General features: G+C 43.0%; 1 protein-coding gene across 3 annotated transcripts in view; it reads left to right on the forward strand.

Annotated features, from left to right (window-relative positions):
• Nucleotides 1–20164, forward strand: part of Klf12 (KLF transcription factor 12) — a 545932-nt gene that overhangs the window by 344270 nt on the left and 181498 nt on the right. For all 3 annotated transcript variants that reach the window (XM_057785991.1, XM_057785989.1, XM_057785990.1), the window contains exon 7: nucleotides 4697–4854. In XM_057785991.1, the coding sequence (XP_057641974.1) occupies nucleotides 4697–4854 (158 nt within the window). The remainder of the gene's footprint in view (nucleotides 1–4696; nucleotides 4855–20164) is intronic.

Consider the following 20164-nt stretch of genomic DNA (forward strand, 5'->3'; position numbering starts at 1 on the left):
GGAAATGCTGAGGGGGGACTGAGAACCTTCTGCGAGACAGACACCCCTGCTTACAGGTGTGATGCCCAAATCCGTGGCGTCCCCACAAAAGTCAACAAAGGAGACCGAGTCCCATATCTAAAAGCAAAGAGCTTTTATTTTAATCAAGTTTGCAAACTCAGACTCTCTGCATGTCCAACGTACTGTAATAAACAGAGAGCCCCGATCTCAATTAGAATAGGGTTTTTATAGTAGTAGAAGTGGGGGTGAGGGGTCTCTGAGGTTCAGGACCCCTGATTGGCTGAGATCTGTCTAGAGGTGTCCTGGTGAGGTGTGCTGGCAGGTGATCCTATCTGCAGTGGTTGGAATGTCAGGCATTTCCTTTGAATGGTCTGCTCTTTAGGTAATCTAAGCATGTGGTGTTTATTGATGTTTATTAAGTTTATTGATGGCCAGAGTCCAGGTGATAATGGTTGGAAGTAAAGAACTTCCTTTGGGAGACCTACCCAGACCTAGATTATCATGGCTGGGCCCCATAACAGGCAGTCCCAGAATGAGATCCTACAGGGCAGTGCTCTGGGATCAGGGTCACCCGTGTAGCCCTGCCTGCTCACCTGGATGCCAGCAGGAGAGAACCTGCCTTTCTCTTACCAGTCTCAGACACACATTTCACAGTGGGTGTGGCTGCATCTGAGGACATCATGTTCCTGAACTGCGTCATGAACAGTGACATTTACATGCATGCGTTTGTTGATAGTTAACCCTGATTCCCCGATATCCAGCCCCATTTAAAATATGAAGCTCCGGGAAGGAGGCAAAGGAGTGAGAATCGGGTGTCTGTTATCTGAAGACATAACAATCAAACAAGCATTGTTCCACCCAAAATGATATGTGAAATGAAGCAGGAATACCTTTCTTATGATTCATTTCTTAAAAGGTTACAACATCCTAGGCTGTATAAATAAATGTCAAACTACATGGTACCGGTACCTTGACAACATGGTACTGAATTTGGTCATGGAATGGGCTCAGCCAAATCCTGCCCGCATTTTAGCCCACATACAGTGCCCACTAACTGTGGATTACCCCCTGGCTTCCAGATAGTCCAGTCCTACATAACACTGGGATGTCCTAACTAGGTTCTGTCTATATTCTGCTTGGTCCTCTTCGGCCACAGTCCCACTACCTTCCTACAAAGGAGATCTGGTAGCAGGAAAGGGTCAGCTTAAAGGGCTGACAGAGCCTGCACTCTTGAGAACAGGGAACGAGGGACAAAGAAAGGGCCACTGGACACCCTCAGAACCAGTTTTCCTACATTCCACCCCTCAATCAGATACCTTCAAAAGCACTTTATACTTTGTTTTTGTTGTACCGATTCCTTTACATGGCTGTTCTTCATAACGCTTAAAAAATAGTATACTTCAGAATGAGGAAAACCAAAGTTTAGGGGCTGAAGGTGAAGGCCGTCCACTTAAAGTCTTTGCCTTCATTAAATTCAAAGCTGCCATGAAGTGGTTTCCTCCCACCCAGCAGCCTCTGTCCTCTGTGCCCGCCACCCAGTTAATGGGTGGATGGATTGTATCCCTGCCGCGTTTCACTTGTCCCTTCAAGACCATTTGGTAGCTGGTTTGGTGTCAGATTTATGTTTATTTCTCCTGGTATACACAATTTCTTAGCAAGATAACTGACTAAAGTCAACCAGAGGCAAACCTATGTGGCTGGGTTGGTGTGGGGTGACATTAATATTCTGTATGTTAATGTGTAGGAAATAGCATATAAACCAGAAAGTTAGGTCTTACACTTGAACTTCATGGAAACAAACACTATCACTGTCTTGGTTTGTGAAAGATGTCAAACATCACACAACACAATAAAGGACTTTCTTCCATACGGCTCCTAGTGCCAAAATCTATGTTTATTTTCATGGCTACATATTCAAGAAATGAATTGCTTTCGCCATATCAGGGCACGCCCAGTCTTTCTTGTGCACAGGAATCGCGCTCCCGGCTGGAGTCACTCTGAGGACTGAGTAAAGCTATTCCTTCTTGTTGTTTTGACTCTTTTTACAATAGGCTCCTGTCCCAGCAACTGAATCAATGACGTGGAAAGCCACAAATCTACACTGATTGATAACGAAGGCTTTAGAAAGGGGCTCACCCCAGCATAGCCTGTGTTCTTTCGCTCTAGTGTGGATCTCAAATTAAACTGTTTGAGGCTCAATAAACAGCGTTTATATTTGATCCTAACGACTCTGAAGCTTTGGCTGCCTAATCTCCTGTTTGTAGACTAGAAAAAATACTTTGAAAAAAATAATCAGGAAGATAGTTAAAAGGAAACATTGGAAACCAGTTGGCTAACGTAATAGAAGGATGCGGTACAGGAAACGGTCCCTGTTTGTCACTGAAGAGATGGGGTTTTAAAGTGTAGGGGCGCATGTTTGTTGAACAATCTCTATAATCCATAATTGAGGAGCCAGCAGACTATGACATGCAGGCAATTACACTATTTTTCTCAAGAAAACCTTATTGAAATTGTGCTCCTTTGTTACCATATGGTCTATAGCTGCTTTCCTGGGGGAATTTTAGAGTTTATTAATCACAGCATAAGACTTTATGGTCCTTAGCTTTGAAATAAAGTAGTTACTACCTAATCCTTTGCAGAAAAGGCTGAGCAATCCTTCTTTAAAATTAAATAGGCACTGTAAAATTTGCAATTACTCTATGTGCCTCTAATAAAATGATGCCAGCTATCCTGCAATAATCTACCAGTTGCAAGAAGCAGCTTCATTTTAAGTTTCAAATGTGGAGAAACACACATGAGAATTGATAAGTTAGGGCAGAGAGCATCTCACTGAAATGAACTACAGTATTGTGTCCGCATGGATTAAGCTCAAATGCTTCCTGTTGAAAAGGTGGAGGGTTGAGGGTAAAGATAGAAGAGTTTGCAAAATGATGTCATTGGCATGACCTACGAGGTATTAAGATCCTACAGTCATCTTATAAATTTCTATGATTGTGAATATATGTATAGTAATATATTTAAGTATATATGACTAGAAAGAATGTATGATACTAAGAAGTGGAACAGAGGCACTAGCAAGAGGAGGGTGAGACACTAAGGAGAAGGTGGATGCAGGAGAGATGTGCTCATCACAGTGTAGAGCTGTGTTTAGGGGGAACCTATGCGACACAGTGTCATTGACAATGAAAGCATAACAGCAAAAACGTTTAGACTGGAAAAATCTAAAGAAAGTGGACAGTGGCTTCTCTCTGGGAGGAGGACAAAGAATCAAGAGCAAAGGAAGGGGCCTCTTTATCTGTAGTGTTGAGCTCTTAAAAGAGCTGGTTTGCTAATGAAAACATCTTGCATTTATTTTCTGTGGGGGTGATGTCCGTGCATAGGTGTGCATTCCTGTGCCGTGGCTTGCTCATGGAAGCGAGAGTGAAGCATACAAGAGCAGGTTCTCTCCTTTCACCATGTGAACTCCAAGGTTCAGGCTCAGTAGCAAGAGCTTTGACCTGCCAGGTCATCTTACTGCCCCGACTTCCCCCACAAATTAATTTTAATTTTGATTTTTAGAGCCATATAGAATAATTAATAATAGACACATAATAGTAAATGCATCTCAAAACAAAAACAGGGAAAAACCTGAAAGGGAAAGAGAGAGAGAGAGAGAGAGAGAGAGAGAGAGAGAGAGAGAGAGAGAATGAAAGTGGTAGTAAATGTGACTTGAAGACACGGGGATGATTGCTTCTTTATCCTATTTCTTTATAATTTTAGAGAACTTCATGGGTTGCTAATAAAAAGATGAGTCATGTTCTTTCTGTCTCAATCAAAAGAGATTAAGGTTTGAAAAAGGTACATGTAAATGAATTACCTGACATTACAAACTAATCCTGTTTTTCTACTGGGCATTAAAGTGAAACAGCATGCAAGTCTGGGCCAAACTTCGTCGTTAAAGTCTCTTTTTCTCATAATAGTAGTACAGCTAATCTTTAAAGACAGTGCACTTTACTCCTCACCTCAAAAAAGAAAAAAAAAAAAAAAAAGAACCCACCAAGTAGGAAAGTTATATCTCAAGTGCGTTTCTCTGTACAGAAATTGCTGTCATGAGTCACGGTGTTGATGTACTAATGCCATGCCTTTCACCCTGACCTCAGTTGTTTTGAAATGTGCACTGTGGTTCTTCATGGTCTTATAATGCCGCATGCAAATTCAGGTGCCCCTCTTATTAAATATGTTGGTATTGATGTTATCAAGAGCAGAGCTTCCCAAAACGTTCTCTAGAAAAGCATTCAGAGCCGAGCTGTTAATTCAGCACTGATAAGGGAGATCTGTGTTCTTGCCTCTGCTTCCACTTGGGTTTGTTCCATTAGGTTGGCTTGGTAGGTTTGGGGTTCTTTGAAACAGGTTTTAGAATGTGGCCCATGCTGGCCTCCAGCTTCTTCTATCCCAGTCTCTCCCCTGCTGAGATCACACACCCACATCACTGTGTCTAGTCTGCTGTTGTCCGCATTGCCTTTCTTTCCCTGGGACTCTTTAACCAATAGTAGCTATGCTGCTTTCTTTAGCTACTGAGACACATCCAGGAGATGACGGTGGTGTGTATGGCCATGGCGACCATGAGGGCACAGAGTCCAAGACCACGTTCTCAGCCTGCTAAACCCCCAGATGAAGGGCTGTGCTTCTCCTTGTAATGGCGCTCTTTCTTTTTCAGTTCAATCTCACCATTTAGTATTGAGAGCACAAGACGCCAGAGACGATCAGAATCCCCGGACTCCAGGAAACGGCGCATTCACAGATGTGACTTTGAAGGATGCAACAAAGTATACACAAAAAGTTCTCACCTGAAGGCACACCGGAGAACACACACAGGTACAGCTCCCGTGGGCTTCTCAGTGGGGGTCAGGGGAGTGAGGAATGACAACTCACCCGGTCATTAGTCGGTGACTGACATATTTTGAATTTAGTTCATTCCTTCTGTCTTGTGTACACGTCTTAAATGCTGTGAACAGAATGAGCTAATCATCTTTCTGGTGATCAACTTAGCCACATAATAATTATGTAATTTATTGAGTTTAAAAATATCCACAGCGCACCTCAAACAGCAAGCCGAACAAAATCCTTCCCTACCTTAGAGCAAACATCTAACCCACCACCATCGTTAGGTCACATATGTTCTGTTTTCAGTGTTATTCCTCCTAAGTATCAGAGAAATAAACCTGAGAATTTGCATGCACAAAGCACTGCAGTATTTTTTAAAACCAGTTAAATCCAGTTTGATTCTCCCCAAAGAATCTTGTTGCATTAGGAGGGGATTTCCAATACTTGCGGAGAAAAGCAATTGATGCAAGTAATTCGCAAGTTTGCAACAGTTCAGTTATTAATCCTTCCATACACCTGGGGTCCACCCGTGTAGAAAGCACTGATGGTCATTATCAGCCACTGCCCACAAGGTCTTTGTGTGTGTGTGTGTGTGTGTGTGTGTGTGTGTGTGTGCTGTGTGGCCCTCAGCTGGCGTCTCCTGGGTGCCTTCTGAGTACCATCAATGGGAGCTACTGGCGAGGCACGGAAAACAGCAGAAGGGACCACAGTGACTATGCCGTCCCTAGACAAGTGACGGGTGACAGGAGTCAGTGGTACCCAAAGAAGCAGATGAGACAGGAAAACAGTCATAGGCTTTGCTGATGACACAGGTCACAATCAAGCAAGTCCTGCCCAGTGTCTATCACTGGCACAGAGCAGACGCCGGCATGGTTCTCTCATGGGAAATTTCAAATGGAACAGATTCCTATGTGGTTGTGTAAATGTGTTCTCCATCGTATCAAGATAACCATGCAGGCAACCACTTCCCAGGTGACGTAGTAAAATCATTGAAATGGGCCGTCTTTGCATTTTCTTTAGCCTATGGTGCTACATCTGTTTGCAAAGACGTGAATCAGAAGCCTTAATCGTGCATGCTGTCTACAGGGGCTGGCAATGGCTGTAAGCCTATGGGTCTAAGCAGAGTTTCATCATTCCACTATTGCACGCATGAACGTATCTTGTCATGCTGGGTGTTGCTGAGGCTCAGAGGGTTTACAACTGAGTAAAACTGTTGATGACTCACTCAGCCCCATCAGCCGGTACTGCACCTTTCAGTATGATTACAGCTACCCAAAAGGAAGCAAGCTTCCTGGTCAGTACTAAGTTTCTCCATACCCTGTGACCAAAGTCTATGATGACTTTAGCAATGGGGTCTTACCACCAAGCGCTGGTATGTATCCAAGGACAATGACAAAAGCTTGTATTGTTTTAGGGGGTCTCTGGGACACCCCTGATCAACTCAGGGAAAAATGTCCCTCCCATACCTGGCGCTGGGCTTTATATTTGGCAGACTTTGACTTCAGAGAAAAGTAGCATCTTTGTATGGAGAGCAACCCCAATCAAACAGGGAGGCAGCTGGGGAAATGGCAATTGCCTATGCTTTTGTACCAGTCTTTTGGAACCTTCTGACCAGTATCCATTGCTTGGAACTGGAGTTTTTGCTAGTCTGTGGTTTCTGATCGCCTGTCCTATGCTTCGCCTCTGATCGCAACCCCCTCCCCTTTCTAATTAACTCCATGCTCTCCCCTATCCTTAAATTGCGAACTTCCCCGTGAGACTTTTCCACCTGTTTCTCAGGCACTACTTTACTTTTGTGGTCCGCTTATTTATTTCTGCAGTTCTGGGAACTGAACCCACAGCGTCACACATGCTGCCAAGGGATGGGCCACTGAGCTCCACCCTCAGCCCACTGGACTGTTTTTAAATCACCTTCAGATGAAAAATAGAAATAATAGCAGCAAGTGTGATTAGCAGCAAGTGTGATGGGACTGTGTCACGATTGTTGTGGGGCAATTTCTACACACACACACACACACACACACACATGCACAAATTGCCCTCGGTGGATCATCACATATGTTGGGCTACTCCTATTTTCCTTGAGTTTTCTGGAACATATATTTGCTTCATTTCCACATAGACACCCCTGCTCTGCTTATCCAGTGATACACAATGAAAGAGGGGAGGGTTTTTAATCACTTGTGGCTAAAGGACATATTTCCCCAGCACTGCTGGATTTCGTCTTACAAGTTTTGATGCATACCAAGTGAGGAGAAGTGATGTCATGTATTCACCCCAATTCAACGCAATGTAAACCTTGAATGCTGAAGCTGGATTAATGAGCTTGACTTATTAAAAAGATGACCTCATAGACTTTGAAGGTCACAGTGGCCTTTCACATAACCACATAATTAGAGGGAGCCCTTGCCTGTCACCTCTCACAGGAGCAAGTCGCCACTCTGCTGTTTCTGCACACTTGTGTATCTTGTGTCTTGCTCAGACTGCGTGGTGACCTGGTAGCTGCAGCTGTTGAGATCTTTCTCACACAGACACGGCTGCACCAACGCTAGGTCTCCCCCCTCTCCCTATAAATGTGCACTAGCGGCTTATTTGCCTGCAAGACATTTTATGGAATTTAAAGACAGAGGCCTGTTCTTTGTCAGTGTGCATCCATATCTTATGGTGCAGTTTGGAGCACCCAGATGAATGGGGCTCCCTCGAGTGACCACGCATTTGCTGTCCTCGACCGGCTCTAAAGGTCTTCTCGACTCTACTGTGAGCCACAGCATCTTTTGGATCTCCATCTCGCTTACTCCCCATTTTGTCAGCCATACCTTGTCACATTGACTTAAGGACACATTGTGGTCCTTATGTGTTGGGGGAGGAGACCTTCTTTATGAACGCCTCTGAATGTGAACAATTTGCACTGAAGCTTTCTGTGAGTTGACTCCATAGGGCCACCTGGAGCAAGGAGTTCTGCCGACTAGGTCTAGTGTGTCCACTGTAGTAGAAACGGAACACTTTATGTTTGACTTGGAATGCTGGAGCCATCCCTGAAATGACTTCCTTGGGAGTGATACTGGGGCAACATCTGGAGACAAAGGACAACTTGCTAAAATATTGTTGGGCGTGGAGTTTATCTATAGTTTTTTTCCAATCTAGAAATCAAGTATTATAAGTCCCCATAGTGACTTGATTGTAACGTGTTGAATTCAATAAGCTAGAAAGATCTGAATGGTCCCTCCCATCTCTCTTCTTCAGTGTCTCCAACTTTGCCAGCTAATCGTGGGCAGATTGAACGTGACAAATGCAAAGAAAATACCCTCATGTGGCAGGCTGTCACGTCTTTTAAACAGCTCACTATGCTGCCTCTAGTGTGCATCAAAATCTCTCTGCTAAATTTCTGGTCAAACCCCCCAATGTATCGAATCCATTCACTCACTGAGCACAGAATTACTTAGAGCAGCCCTCTGTATCCAAAGGGTCTGCTTCTGTGCATTCAACTAGGCCTGGACTGTGCTCAACTTCTGTGGGCTTCTCTTGCCAGCGCTCCCTCAGCAGTGTGTCTAACAGCTGTGGGAAGTATTTGCATGGTATCGGGTACCTTAAGTAACGAGATCTTATCGGAAGGATACAAGAAGATGCGTGGAGGTTGCGTGCAAATGTCTCGCTGGTTTCTGTCTTAAGCCTTGAACATGAGTTTTGTTATCCATAGGGGCTAGGGATGAGGCAAGAACCAGTTCCCTGGTATTAAAGGGACCACTCTAGTCTGTGCAGTCATAGTCTCTTGAACCGACAGTTAAAAGTGGCATTATTGTCCAATAGAGAGAAAGAATCAAATTTGGTGAACTTGTTGAAACTGGTGTCAAGTGATCCCAGGCTAGCTTATAATTTATAATTATACACAAGATTTCACAACTTGGTGAGTAAAATGTAATCAACACTGGTTCTATAGAAATTCGGGCTGGCTCACATGCTTTTAATAAACATCTTCTTAGCCTTACCTTTGCTTCAGGCATGTTGAGTAAGATCCTTATGTGTGACCAATAATACTTAATGTGGAGTTTGGGATTATAACAGATGACTTATGAAATCCAAGCACGCTATGGGAGGGGACCGTGCTGCAGTGAGAAACTTTCTTTAAGGAAGTCACAATCACTTTCCTGCTGATACTTTAACTTTCTGCAGTTTGTTAGTGCCTGATCAGTTGTGTGTGTCCTTAATTCAATTAATTAAATTTCCTTAAATTAAAGATGTAAACATTTGTAGGGATGCAGAAAAAGGCCCCTTTTGAGATACTAGCAATAAACACGCCGTTAAAGAAGTGTTTGGAGGAGAGCATTTAAATTTAAAAGTAGTTTGTTATTGTGCAGCTTAGGTACTAACAGGGATGTTAGCAAGTATTTGGAAATGCCGTAGCAACCCCTGTGGAGACTACACTGTTAAAGAAGCATCACAAAGAGAAAGTGTAGCTCAAGAGCCACACTTTCGCCAGCATTCCTGCTGTTCATATCCTCTCCTCTGCATTGGATATTTCTCCCACTCAGTGAGGTACACAGTATATTTAATGAAAATGCAGAAGATTTAAATTAATGGAGATTTTCTTAATTTAAAGATAGTGCATGGTATATTAAATTATCTAAGCATGCATTTTTAAAAAGAAAATACGGGTATAATCTAGAATGCTCACATATTGGTTAAAGCAGTGTTTCTCAAGACCCTTTGGAGGGTCAAATGAACCCTTCACGGGGGTTGCCTAATACCATCAGAAAACAGATATTTACATTATGATTCAAGACAGTGACAAAACTATGCTTTTTATGGTTGGAGGTCACTACAACATGGGAAACTGTTTTAAAGGGTCGCAGCATTAGGAAGGCTGAGAGCCACTGGAAGCTTAAATGCTATAGTAACTTCTACAATGTTGGTTTTAACACACAGGTGTCAGTAATTCTTACAACCACTAGATGGGGCACTAGACTCAGCTGTTGCAGCTGCCCTAGGTGGGAAACTTGACTGTCCTAGTGTGTGTGACGTACTAAAAATAAGACATGTCTATCTCTGTTCACAGAACATTTCAGTTTAGTGATGAGTGAAAGACAGGGCTAAACTGCAAGCCAAGCTTGTAAACGTAACTTTAGCATATATATATTTTTCTCTTTCAAACAAGTTGAGATATTTGAAATATTTCACACTATAAATTAATACTGTGCCTCTCTCATAAATCTGGGCTTAATAGGCCAGCCTTGCTTAACGTTCATTAAAACTTACATGAAAAGTACATTTCTGAACTTGAGGGAAATACATTTCTCATTTATCCGACTTCATCAGGAGTTCCTTAGGGATGTTTGAAACTGGTAACCAACGCCGACTCAACAGTCTCTGATATCTGTTCTTCTTTATCTTTAAAAAGAAACTGTACACGAATTAATAATGCCTCCCCTGGTGAAAGGAGCATGTGCTGCGGCCGGATCATCTGTTGTTTATAAATTCCGTGTGCTGATGCACTCGGGAGCCACTTCCAGCTCCACACTCACTCCCACACACGGTGGTCCTAAGTGGCTGCAGATTCCACGGCTTCTCACTTTTCCCTTGACTCATCAGTTCGTCCTCCTATTCATGGATTTCTTTCTTCTAAATCGACTTCTCTAATTTTTTTTTTTTCTGAATGAGATTCTAAAGTGGCTTGGGGGTGATCCGGTGGCAGCTGTTTGTCCTGGTGACCGTTGGGTCTACCTTCAGATATGTATGGCAATCCTGTTCCGATGTTTGTGTCACTAATGCATAGCTCACGGTACACTGAACTCTGTTCTTCAGAACAATCCCCCCTCCAGTAGCTACTAACTCTTAGATAAAGCACAAGGCTGGTGAAGATACTGAGTCCATCTGAGTCCTCACTGAGCATCTTCAGGGTGGATCTTCTCTTAGTAAGGAGCTTGTAAGTCCTGACCAAAGCCTTCCTGAATATGAGCAGTATAACTGTCTTGGTCTGTTTTCTGATGCTGATAGTACAATTTCATAGGTTAGGCGAGTTGTGATAAAATGAGGTTGAGCACGATTGTAGCTGGGTCAAGGTTGAAGGCCCACATCAGATGGTAGTCTTCTTGGTGTCAGAGTCCTGCATTGGTTGGCACTGGGCAGGAGCCAGGAATGTGTCAGAGACTTAGCCACACTGGATATTTTAGAAGACCCACTTAATGTGGTGCCTTCACCACGATTCCCATCCGTAGACTACACTTTCAGAAGATCTTAAGTCTTCTACCCTTAATGCCTCATAGTGAGGGTTAGATTTCAGCCTGAGTTTGGTTTTTCCAGATGTTTCTAAGAATGTCAGGGTGCAAATCATACCCAGACTACAGCAAAGTGTACTGAGAAAAAAAAATAAAATTGAAATGAAATTTGAAGTCAAGAACAAAGTTTGCATTGATCTTTAGCCCATAACTGGTAAGCCTGGAGCAGCTAGCTAAGGTGTAGGAATCTTAGATTTTCTTATTTAGATTTATACACAGATAAGTCTCATTACATATGTATGACTCTGGACATCAGTTTTATAACCCAAGTAAATACAGTGATACCATACCATAGGCATTTAGTAGTTTCTTGCTAAAGTGGATCCAGCTATACGTATATGTCATTGTGAGCATATGGCTATAATTAAATACCTTTACTTGGCACTCTAATAGGTTTAATATGTGTAGGTCGTAGTTGTTTGACAGTAAAGCTAATCGTCATTTAGTAAACTCAGTGTGTTGCTGCCATAGTGAATAAAACTGTCATTTAAGGCCTATACTTTACATCCTTCCTAAGGCATTTCAGTTTTCTATTTGAAAGGCCATGTTCATAGATTGAACTCACGCATTAACGTTTCCTACATTCCCATAGACTGAATTTCAGAAGGGCAGAAAGAGTCTTGAACCATATTTGGTGAGTTTGCCCATAAGCAGCATAGATAACTCACACGGTACCCATGAAAGAGCAAGCATGCCACAGTGCAGGCATTCTGGTCCTAGCTGGAGCCGTGCCTAGGTCTCCAGATGAGTCTGGGTGTATATGGTTTATTCTGCATATATCCAGCTCCAACCTGAAATGGCCTGGGTACCCGGCTCTTTTCTTCCTAAGTCTTTAGTCAATAATGTCTACAAATGCCTCATGCCACCAAGCCTATGAAACTCTTTGACCCCTACCCCATTCCCTAGCAAGCTCCAGTCTGTGCTGCATGATATTAAGATGGGATGGTCGAAAGGCATGTGGGAAAAACTGAAACAAATAGAACAACATTCATGACGGCTGGCCAGATGTGAGCATAAAGGAGAGGAAGGATGAGGATATCCAGTATGTGTGCTCAGGATCCTTGAACACACAGAGATCCCACATGGATGGGTGCTGACATGTCTCTGTCCACGAACAATGAAGCTATGCAAGTATGTTACACTTTCCATCCCTTATGTGAATCCCAGGAACAGAGCCAGGTGGCAATATTAACCCGGGATCCAGCTGAGAAAGCAGCTGCTCTAGAGACAGTGTCATTGTCATTTCCCTCCGTCCTTGACGAGTTCACAAACCTGCCAGACTGATCTCTTCAATAGAGCCACTATCTCTTGCCTGCCCTGTATGGCAAGTACCTACCAGTTAGTATTAGCTACTGGGGTGCTTTGGCGTGACAAGGCGAGGTGACTGGTGCTGTGTCTGGTGACTGGCCTTTCTCCCCACTCTATGAATATTTTACTGGTTAGAAAATCAGCGAGAAGACATGGACTAGGAGCATTAATCACTAAATAAAACCAGACAAGCCGCTCTTGAGTGCTTGCTCAGCACACAACCCTTTGCATACCAATGAATGAGATATAAAAATGAAGACTGGAGGTTCTAAATCCAGCGGGTGAGACAGCCACATCGGCAAATATCTTCCATGGGGAAGAGACTGGCAAAGGGAGAAAATGCCTGTCTGTGCACAGAGGGAGGACCTATGACCATCCTGATGGGCATCTGCCCCTGCAAACAAGATCTTCCCACTGCCACCTTGAAGGAGGAAACCGTGCATCTATTTCCAGTCTAGATTTATCTCACTATGCTCTGAAAGCACTACAAATATTTTCCTGTTTTCACTAAAGGGAAGGGAGTTTTCTTGACCCATCAGAGGGTTACTGCCTCCAATCAAATTGTGCCTGAGATCCACCATGATCCAAATGCCCATACCTGTATTGTACGTATTTGATTGAATTTTAAGCTAAAAGCCATATCTTACTGAATTATTGTTCTTAGAGTTATATTTTACATATGCTTAAAAGACCTGTAAAAACCACCTGCCCATGAGTGTCTCTGTTTAATAACACATTGCAAAGTGAGTCTTGCTTCTGACTTTTATTTATGTGAGCACATACATCATCAAGTTAAAATTGCTGTGAGGTATTTATGGACCTCATTTCACTCCGAGCTCTGTTTTATCTTTACATTTATCAAAGCGATGTGAAGAGAAGAATGGGGGAGTATTTTATCCCCAGTCTTTGTACTTTCTCATGTTGTACCTGAGAATCAAACATTTTGATTATTAATCTCCTTATCCTGACTGGTAGGAATACTTGTTACTGAAATAGAATTTACTATATGAGTAATAACGAACGATGTTTGGGAAGACTATATAGTCATTATGAAAGAATGTGCAAAGGATTTGTCTGTGATGCTCATTTCAATTAAACCTTTATAATTAAGAATAAGCTTATTACTGTAAAGATTATAATACTGCTCATCTAAATAAGAATGCATAGCTAGGGAGACATACCAGTGAGTAATGTGCTCATTGGAGCGTGAGGTCCCAAATTCTAGCCTCAGAGCCCATATAAAAGCCAAGTGCAGTGGCACGTGCCTATTATCCAGTGCTAGACAGGCAGAAACTGAGGATCCCTGTGGCCTCCTGCTTAGCTGGTCTAGCTGAATCTGTGAGCTTCAAGTTCAAGGAGAGTCTCTGTCTCAAAAAACTAAGGTGGAGAAGGGCCCAAAGAGAGGGGTGGCTTGGAAATTAAGAGTGCTTACTTCTCTCGCATAGGATCAAGGTTCAGTTAACAGTGCTTATGTCTCTTGCAGAGGATCTAGGTTCAGTTAAGAGTGCTTACGTCTCTTGAAGAGGATCTAGGTTCAGTTCTCAGCACCCATGAGGCAGCTCACAACTGCTTTTGACTCCAGTTCCAGGGAGGCTGATGCCTTCTTCTGCCCTCTGCATGATTCTGTATTCATGTGGTACATATAAACTCACATAGAAGCACACAAATACATATAAATACAGCAAAAAAATATATTCTCAAAAGACAGGTGAAAAACAATTGAGAAAACACCACAAGCAAATATATTCACAAAATGATATAGATTGCTTTTTTAACTCTGGCATGATCTAGATTTTACATTTGTATTATAGTCGTTTCATTTGGTTAATTATTAGCATAGGGCTCTGTGTCAGGCCCACCACGTTAAGTATCATAGTGCTCAGTTCATAGGATTTCAGATGGGACAAGCTTCCATCAGTGCAGAGTGAGGAAAGTCTCAATGCAGGTGTGCTTCACATACTGTGGGCTGGGAAGAACTGTGTAGAGGAGAGGACAACAACATCAAAAATCTTGTGAAACTGTTATGGGGCAAGTAAATGAAGAAGCTTCTGAAAGAAACTGGAGCAAACAGAACCAGCGTTGCCAGGATGTGGTGGTCTTTCAGAAAGACTTTATTAGAGGAATCTGGCATTGTAGTGCATGCATATAATCTGAGCAGTCTAAGGGTCGGATGCCAGGTCAAAGAGAGGAATACCAGGTCAAAGTCAGCCTGACTATAACTCAAAAAGAAAATCTCCAAATTCATGTGGAAATATAGAAGACCTAGGATAACCAAAACAATCCTGAATAACAAAAGCATTTCTGGAGGTATCACCATCCTGATTCCAAATTATATTGCAGAACACTGTACTAAGACAGCATAATTCTGGCATATGAACAGATGCATTAATCAAGAAAATAAGATCGAGAACCCAGATATAAGTCCATGTTCCTACAGCCACCTGATTTTTGACAAAGAGACCTTGGAGAAAAGACAGCATCTTCAATGAATAGTGCTGGTATTGACAAGACTGAGTAGATAGATGCAGAAGGGTAATCCCAGATCCCTGTCTCTCACCCTTTACAAATCTGACCTCCAGTGGATAAAGGACCTCAACATAAAACCTGGTATTGTTTACTATTGAAGACTTAGTCAGGTCCTGATCGCAATTACAACTGCTGTACCAGGTGTGGTGCCCTGACTTGAGCAGATTAACACATCTGGTACAGAGTATGTAGCTACTAACTTAGCAAATGTCCCCCCTTCAGTACCCGTCCATAAGAACCACTGGAAGCAATTTGATTTCAGTTGGGAAGGCCAGCAGTATACCTATATAAGTTTTGCTTTGAGGATATATTATTTTTCCAGCCATATGTCATAAAATAGTTCAAAAGGATCTTGATCATCTGTCTCTTCCACAAAATATTGCATTGGTCCACGATGTTGATGGCAATATACTGATTGGACCAAGTGAACAGGAGGTAGTCACTACTTTGGACTTGTAGGTCATACATGAGCATTAGAAGATAGGAAATAAATCTAACCAAAATTCAAGGACCTTCTACCTCAGTAAAATTCTTAGGAGTCCAATGGTGTGGTCCATGCAGTGATATTCCTTCTAAGAGGAAGGATAAATTATTGCTCCTCCCACCACCAAGAAAGTGGTACAATGGTTAGTGTGTCTATTTGGATTCTAGAGACAGCACATCCCTGACTTGGGCATATTATTCTCCCCATATACCAAGTGACTCAGAAAGCTGTCAGCTTTAAGTAGGGCATGGAACAGAAGAGAAGGTTCTTCAGTAGGTGCCTGCTGTGCCTTAGACCATATGATCGGCATACCCAATTGAGCTTGAGGTGGCAGTGGCAGATAGGGATGCTGTTTGGAGCCTTTTGCAGTCCCCTGTAGGTTAATCAGAGAAGAGACCTTTGGGATTTGGGAACAAGGCTCTACTATCATCTGCTGACAACTATTCTCTCATTGAGACACAGTTCTTGTCCTGCTATTTTGGGCTTTAGTAGAATCTGAAGTTTTTTCAATGGGCCAACCTAGGCTCCTCATGATAATGCTGAGCATTATCTGAATCATTAATCCATAAAGTAGGACATTGACAGCAGCAATCTGTTATCAAATGGAAGTGGGATATATGTGATCGGGCCCAATCAGATCCTAGAAAGCCAAAGCCCACATGTCAATGATTTCTACTCCTGCTATAATGTCAGCTTCTGCCAAGTGTTCACCTATAGCCTCATGAAATGTGCTATATGATCAGATGGCTAAGGAAAAGAAGACTAGGGCCTGTTCACTGATGGTTTTGCACATTATTTAGGCAGGACGTAGAAGTGGACAGCCACAGAATTACAGCCCCCTTCTGGAGCAACCCTGAAAGACACCACCGAAGAGAAATCTTCACAGTGAACAAAACTTTGGGCAGTGCACATACTCATACATTTTGTTTGGTAGGAGAAATAGCCCAATCCATTATTGTTCACTGGTTCCAGGCCTGTACACAATGGACTGGCTGGATGGTCAGGAACTTGGAAAGAACATGATGGAACTAGGTGACCAAGACATCTGGGGAAGTAGTGCATGGATAGGTCTCACCAAATGAGTGAAGAATGGAAGATTCTTGTGTCCCATGTAAATGCTCATCAAAAGGTCACTTCACCTGAGGAGGAGATCAATAATCAAATAAATAGGATGCCCCAGACTTTGGCCAGACAGCCTCGTTAATCAGTCATTCCTGTCATTGCCCAATGAACACATGAACAAACACAGGCTACCGCTCACCAAGGCTAACATGGTTACAGCTATCACTGAAAGGCGTATCTTGCAGCAGGAGAAAACAACACCAAGCCGCAAATAAGGCACCATTCCCTGGGGCGACCATCCAGTGACATAGTGGCTGATTGACTACATTGGATCCTACTGGAATAGACACTTATTCTGGTTATGGATTTGCCTTTCCTGCATAAGATGCCTCTAGAAAACTACCCTCTGTGGACTTACACACTACCTTATTCGCCGTCATGTTAGCCACACAGTATTGCTTCTGACCAAGGAACTCACTTCATGTCCAGGGAAGTGTGACAAGGAACCCAGAATCATGGAATCCACTGGTCTCACCGTGTTCCCCACCATTCCAGTCTGAAGCAGCTGGCTAGAAAGATGGAATGGGCTCTTGAGGAATCAGCTACAGCACCAATAGAGTGAACAGAGCCTGGAGGACTGGGGTGGTGTTCTCCAGAAAGTGGTATATGCTTTGAATTAGTGTCCAATGTATGGTTTGTTTTCTCCCATTGCCAGGATCCATGGGTCCAGGAATCAAGGGGTGAAGAGGGGATAGTTCAGTCAGCCTCACTCCTGGTGACCCACTAGGAAAAATTTTGCTTCCTGATCCTGTGGTCTTCAGATCTGCTCTTCTAGAAGTTTTGGTTCTAGTGAGGGGGAATCCTTGCTAGGAGACACAGCAAACATGCCATTCAACTGGAAGCTCAGATTTCTCCCTGGTCACTTTGGGCTTTAATACTCTTAAGGCAACAGGCTAAGAAAGGAATAACAGTACTGGTGTATGTGTGTGTTGGGGGGTGGTGATTGATTCAGATTACTATGGGGGAAATTAGGTTGCTTTTCTGAAAGACTGAAGTGCAGGAGATCCTTTGGAGAGGCTCTTGGTGACACCCATATCCTGTGATTAACATCAATTGAAAATTACAACAACCTAATCCATGCATGGTAACAAAGGGCACAGACCCTTAAGGAATAAAAGTATAGGGCACTCCTCTGGGATGGAAAAAATGCCGGATGGATAGTAGGGGAAGATAGTTATAAACACCAGCTTAGGCAAAGGACACCATCATTTGAGGAGCAAGATGGTCTCTAGAATAAGAAAAAAGATATTTACATCTGACAGAGAGTTAGTATCTAGAATATATAGAGAACTCAAAAAGCTAAGGACCAAGAAAACAAACAATCCAGTTAAATTCTGGGGCATGAAACAAAACAGAGAATTCACAAAAGAATAAACAAAAATGGCTAAGAAATATTGTTTAAAATGTTCAACATCCTTAACCATCAGGATAATGCTAATTAAAACTACTTTGAAATTTCATCTTTCTCATAAGATTTCACCTTATTGATCAGAATGACTAAGATCAAAAAGGCGATTGACAGCAAACGCTGACATCCACATAAGGAAGGGGAATCTGTATTCACTGTTGGGGGGGCTGCAAGTTGGTGTAGCCACTATGTAAATTAGTATGGTGGTTCCCCAGAGAGTTAGAAGTATACCTGCACTACGATCCACCTGTACCACTTCTGGGCAATCCCCCAAAGACTTTCTATTCTAGCACAAATGCTTTCTCCTCCTTGTTTATTGCTGCTCTGCTCATAATAGCTAGGATGTGGAAGCAGTCTCTATGTCCAGCAACTGATGAATGAATAGTGAAAATATGGTAGGTACATGTATACAATATGACATTGTTCAGCTGTAAAGACAAATGACATTCTTAGATTAATGAACAGAGCTGGAACACTTTATACTGAGTGAGGTAAGCCAGCCCCATAATGATGAATGCCACATATTCTCTGTCATAGGTGGCTGAATCTTTAATTACGTGTATTTAAATTTGAGCACCTGTAGAAAACAAGAAAATAATAAGGGGGCATGTGGGAGATTTCATAGGAGCAGAACTAGAGTGCAGGCGGTAAGAAGATGGAAAGGAGAATGATGGGACAGGAAGTGTTAAGTAAAACCAAGACTAAGAAGAAATGGCAGAGGAGGCAGAATAAGGAAGAACTGCGGATACCGAAGACTTGTGAAGATGCCATGGAAACTATTGCCGCAACTTCCTGCAGTGTGCTCTGATGCGTACACCATGGGAGCTTGAATTAGGGACACCTTAGACTGTCGAATAAAGTCCCAGGGCTAGGTATGGGCTACCTCCTTTGGAACTGTGGTCCTGCGGATTCCTGTGCAACTCCCATCTCAGACAGTATGGGCTACTGCCCATGTTTGTACTGCCTTCCAAAGCTCGACCAAAAGGCCCTGTTGTAGCAGACTCTGTCGCTCACGGTTGAGTGACAGCTGTGGAGAGCTCACACTGGCACCTTTCTACAGATGTTTTCTCTACTGGCTAGGTGTCATATTGCTGGGGGGGCTCTCTACAGGATGGTTCAATACAGGGCAGAGAACAAACAGAAAGAGACGGGACATAGTGCTCCATAACGAAACCATCAAAACTGACCCTGGTAAATGGTGGCAAAACCCAAGGAAAGATAGACTGCCTCTGTGTAGCCGAAGGGAGAGAACTGCTGGACAGGCATTTCAAAGACAGAGCTGGCACCTGCCATGATCATGGTGGAGCAGGCAGGGAATGCCTCGCCTATTTCTGTACGGAAGAGTCTCAAAAAAAAAAAAATCTCTCCACCCAAAAAGGTTTGGGACAACTTGTGATGGGTATAGATAAGCTTACCCCTTTGCTACAGCAATGCAGGAGGAGAGGCATGGTGTTGAGGTGTTAGGTGCTGAATTAGATTTGGGTCATCTGAGACAGCTTTCAGGCCGCGGCTGAATTCGTCTGTACCATCCCTGTATGTAGAAGGGAGGCTAGAAAGTACACACACACTTAGGATTCCCCGGGAGGCTGGAGCAGAGAGTGTGGGGATGAGGGGATTGCGTAAGTGAGAAGCAAAGCTCAAAGTCTTGGCACACATTCATGTGACAGGTTAGAGAAGAGTTCTCTGTACAAGAAACTTAAGAAAAGGTAACCAGACACATAGCAAATAAGTGTTGTCACCCGCACCACAATATACACTCGGAACAGCCAAATAAAACAATGTCCTTTGACCTTGAACTTTTTACTTTCTGTGAAGTCCATTTTATTAGAGAATATTTTCATTCCTTGTTTGCTCTCTGGGTGAGAAGGCTAGACTTTGTGTTAGCAATACCGTATATCCAATAAGTTGTCACTCAGGCCCTTGTCTGCCAGGCCAGTTCTGACTAGATCACCTGGTTTCGTAAAGCAGTAACTTCAAGGGTGGAGTGGCAGCTAAGGTGGCTGACAGTAACTGGATCCCCGAGTGAAGCAGGGCTAGCCACTGCCACTGCTGGATTACAAAGCTGCCAAGGTCAGATGTGTTAAAATCATGACATTGCTTAGAAAAGGTCATGGTGTGTGGAGTGTTTCCCATATTCTAGCAAACATTTTATTTGCTGTTGTTATCAAGGTTGCCTTTATA

Source organism: Chionomys nivalis, chromosome 12 (genome assembly GCF_950005125.1).
Source record: "Chionomys nivalis chromosome 12, mChiNiv1.1, whole genome shotgun sequence".
NCBI lineage: Eukaryota > Metazoa > Chordata > Mammalia > Rodentia > Cricetidae > Chionomys > Chionomys nivalis.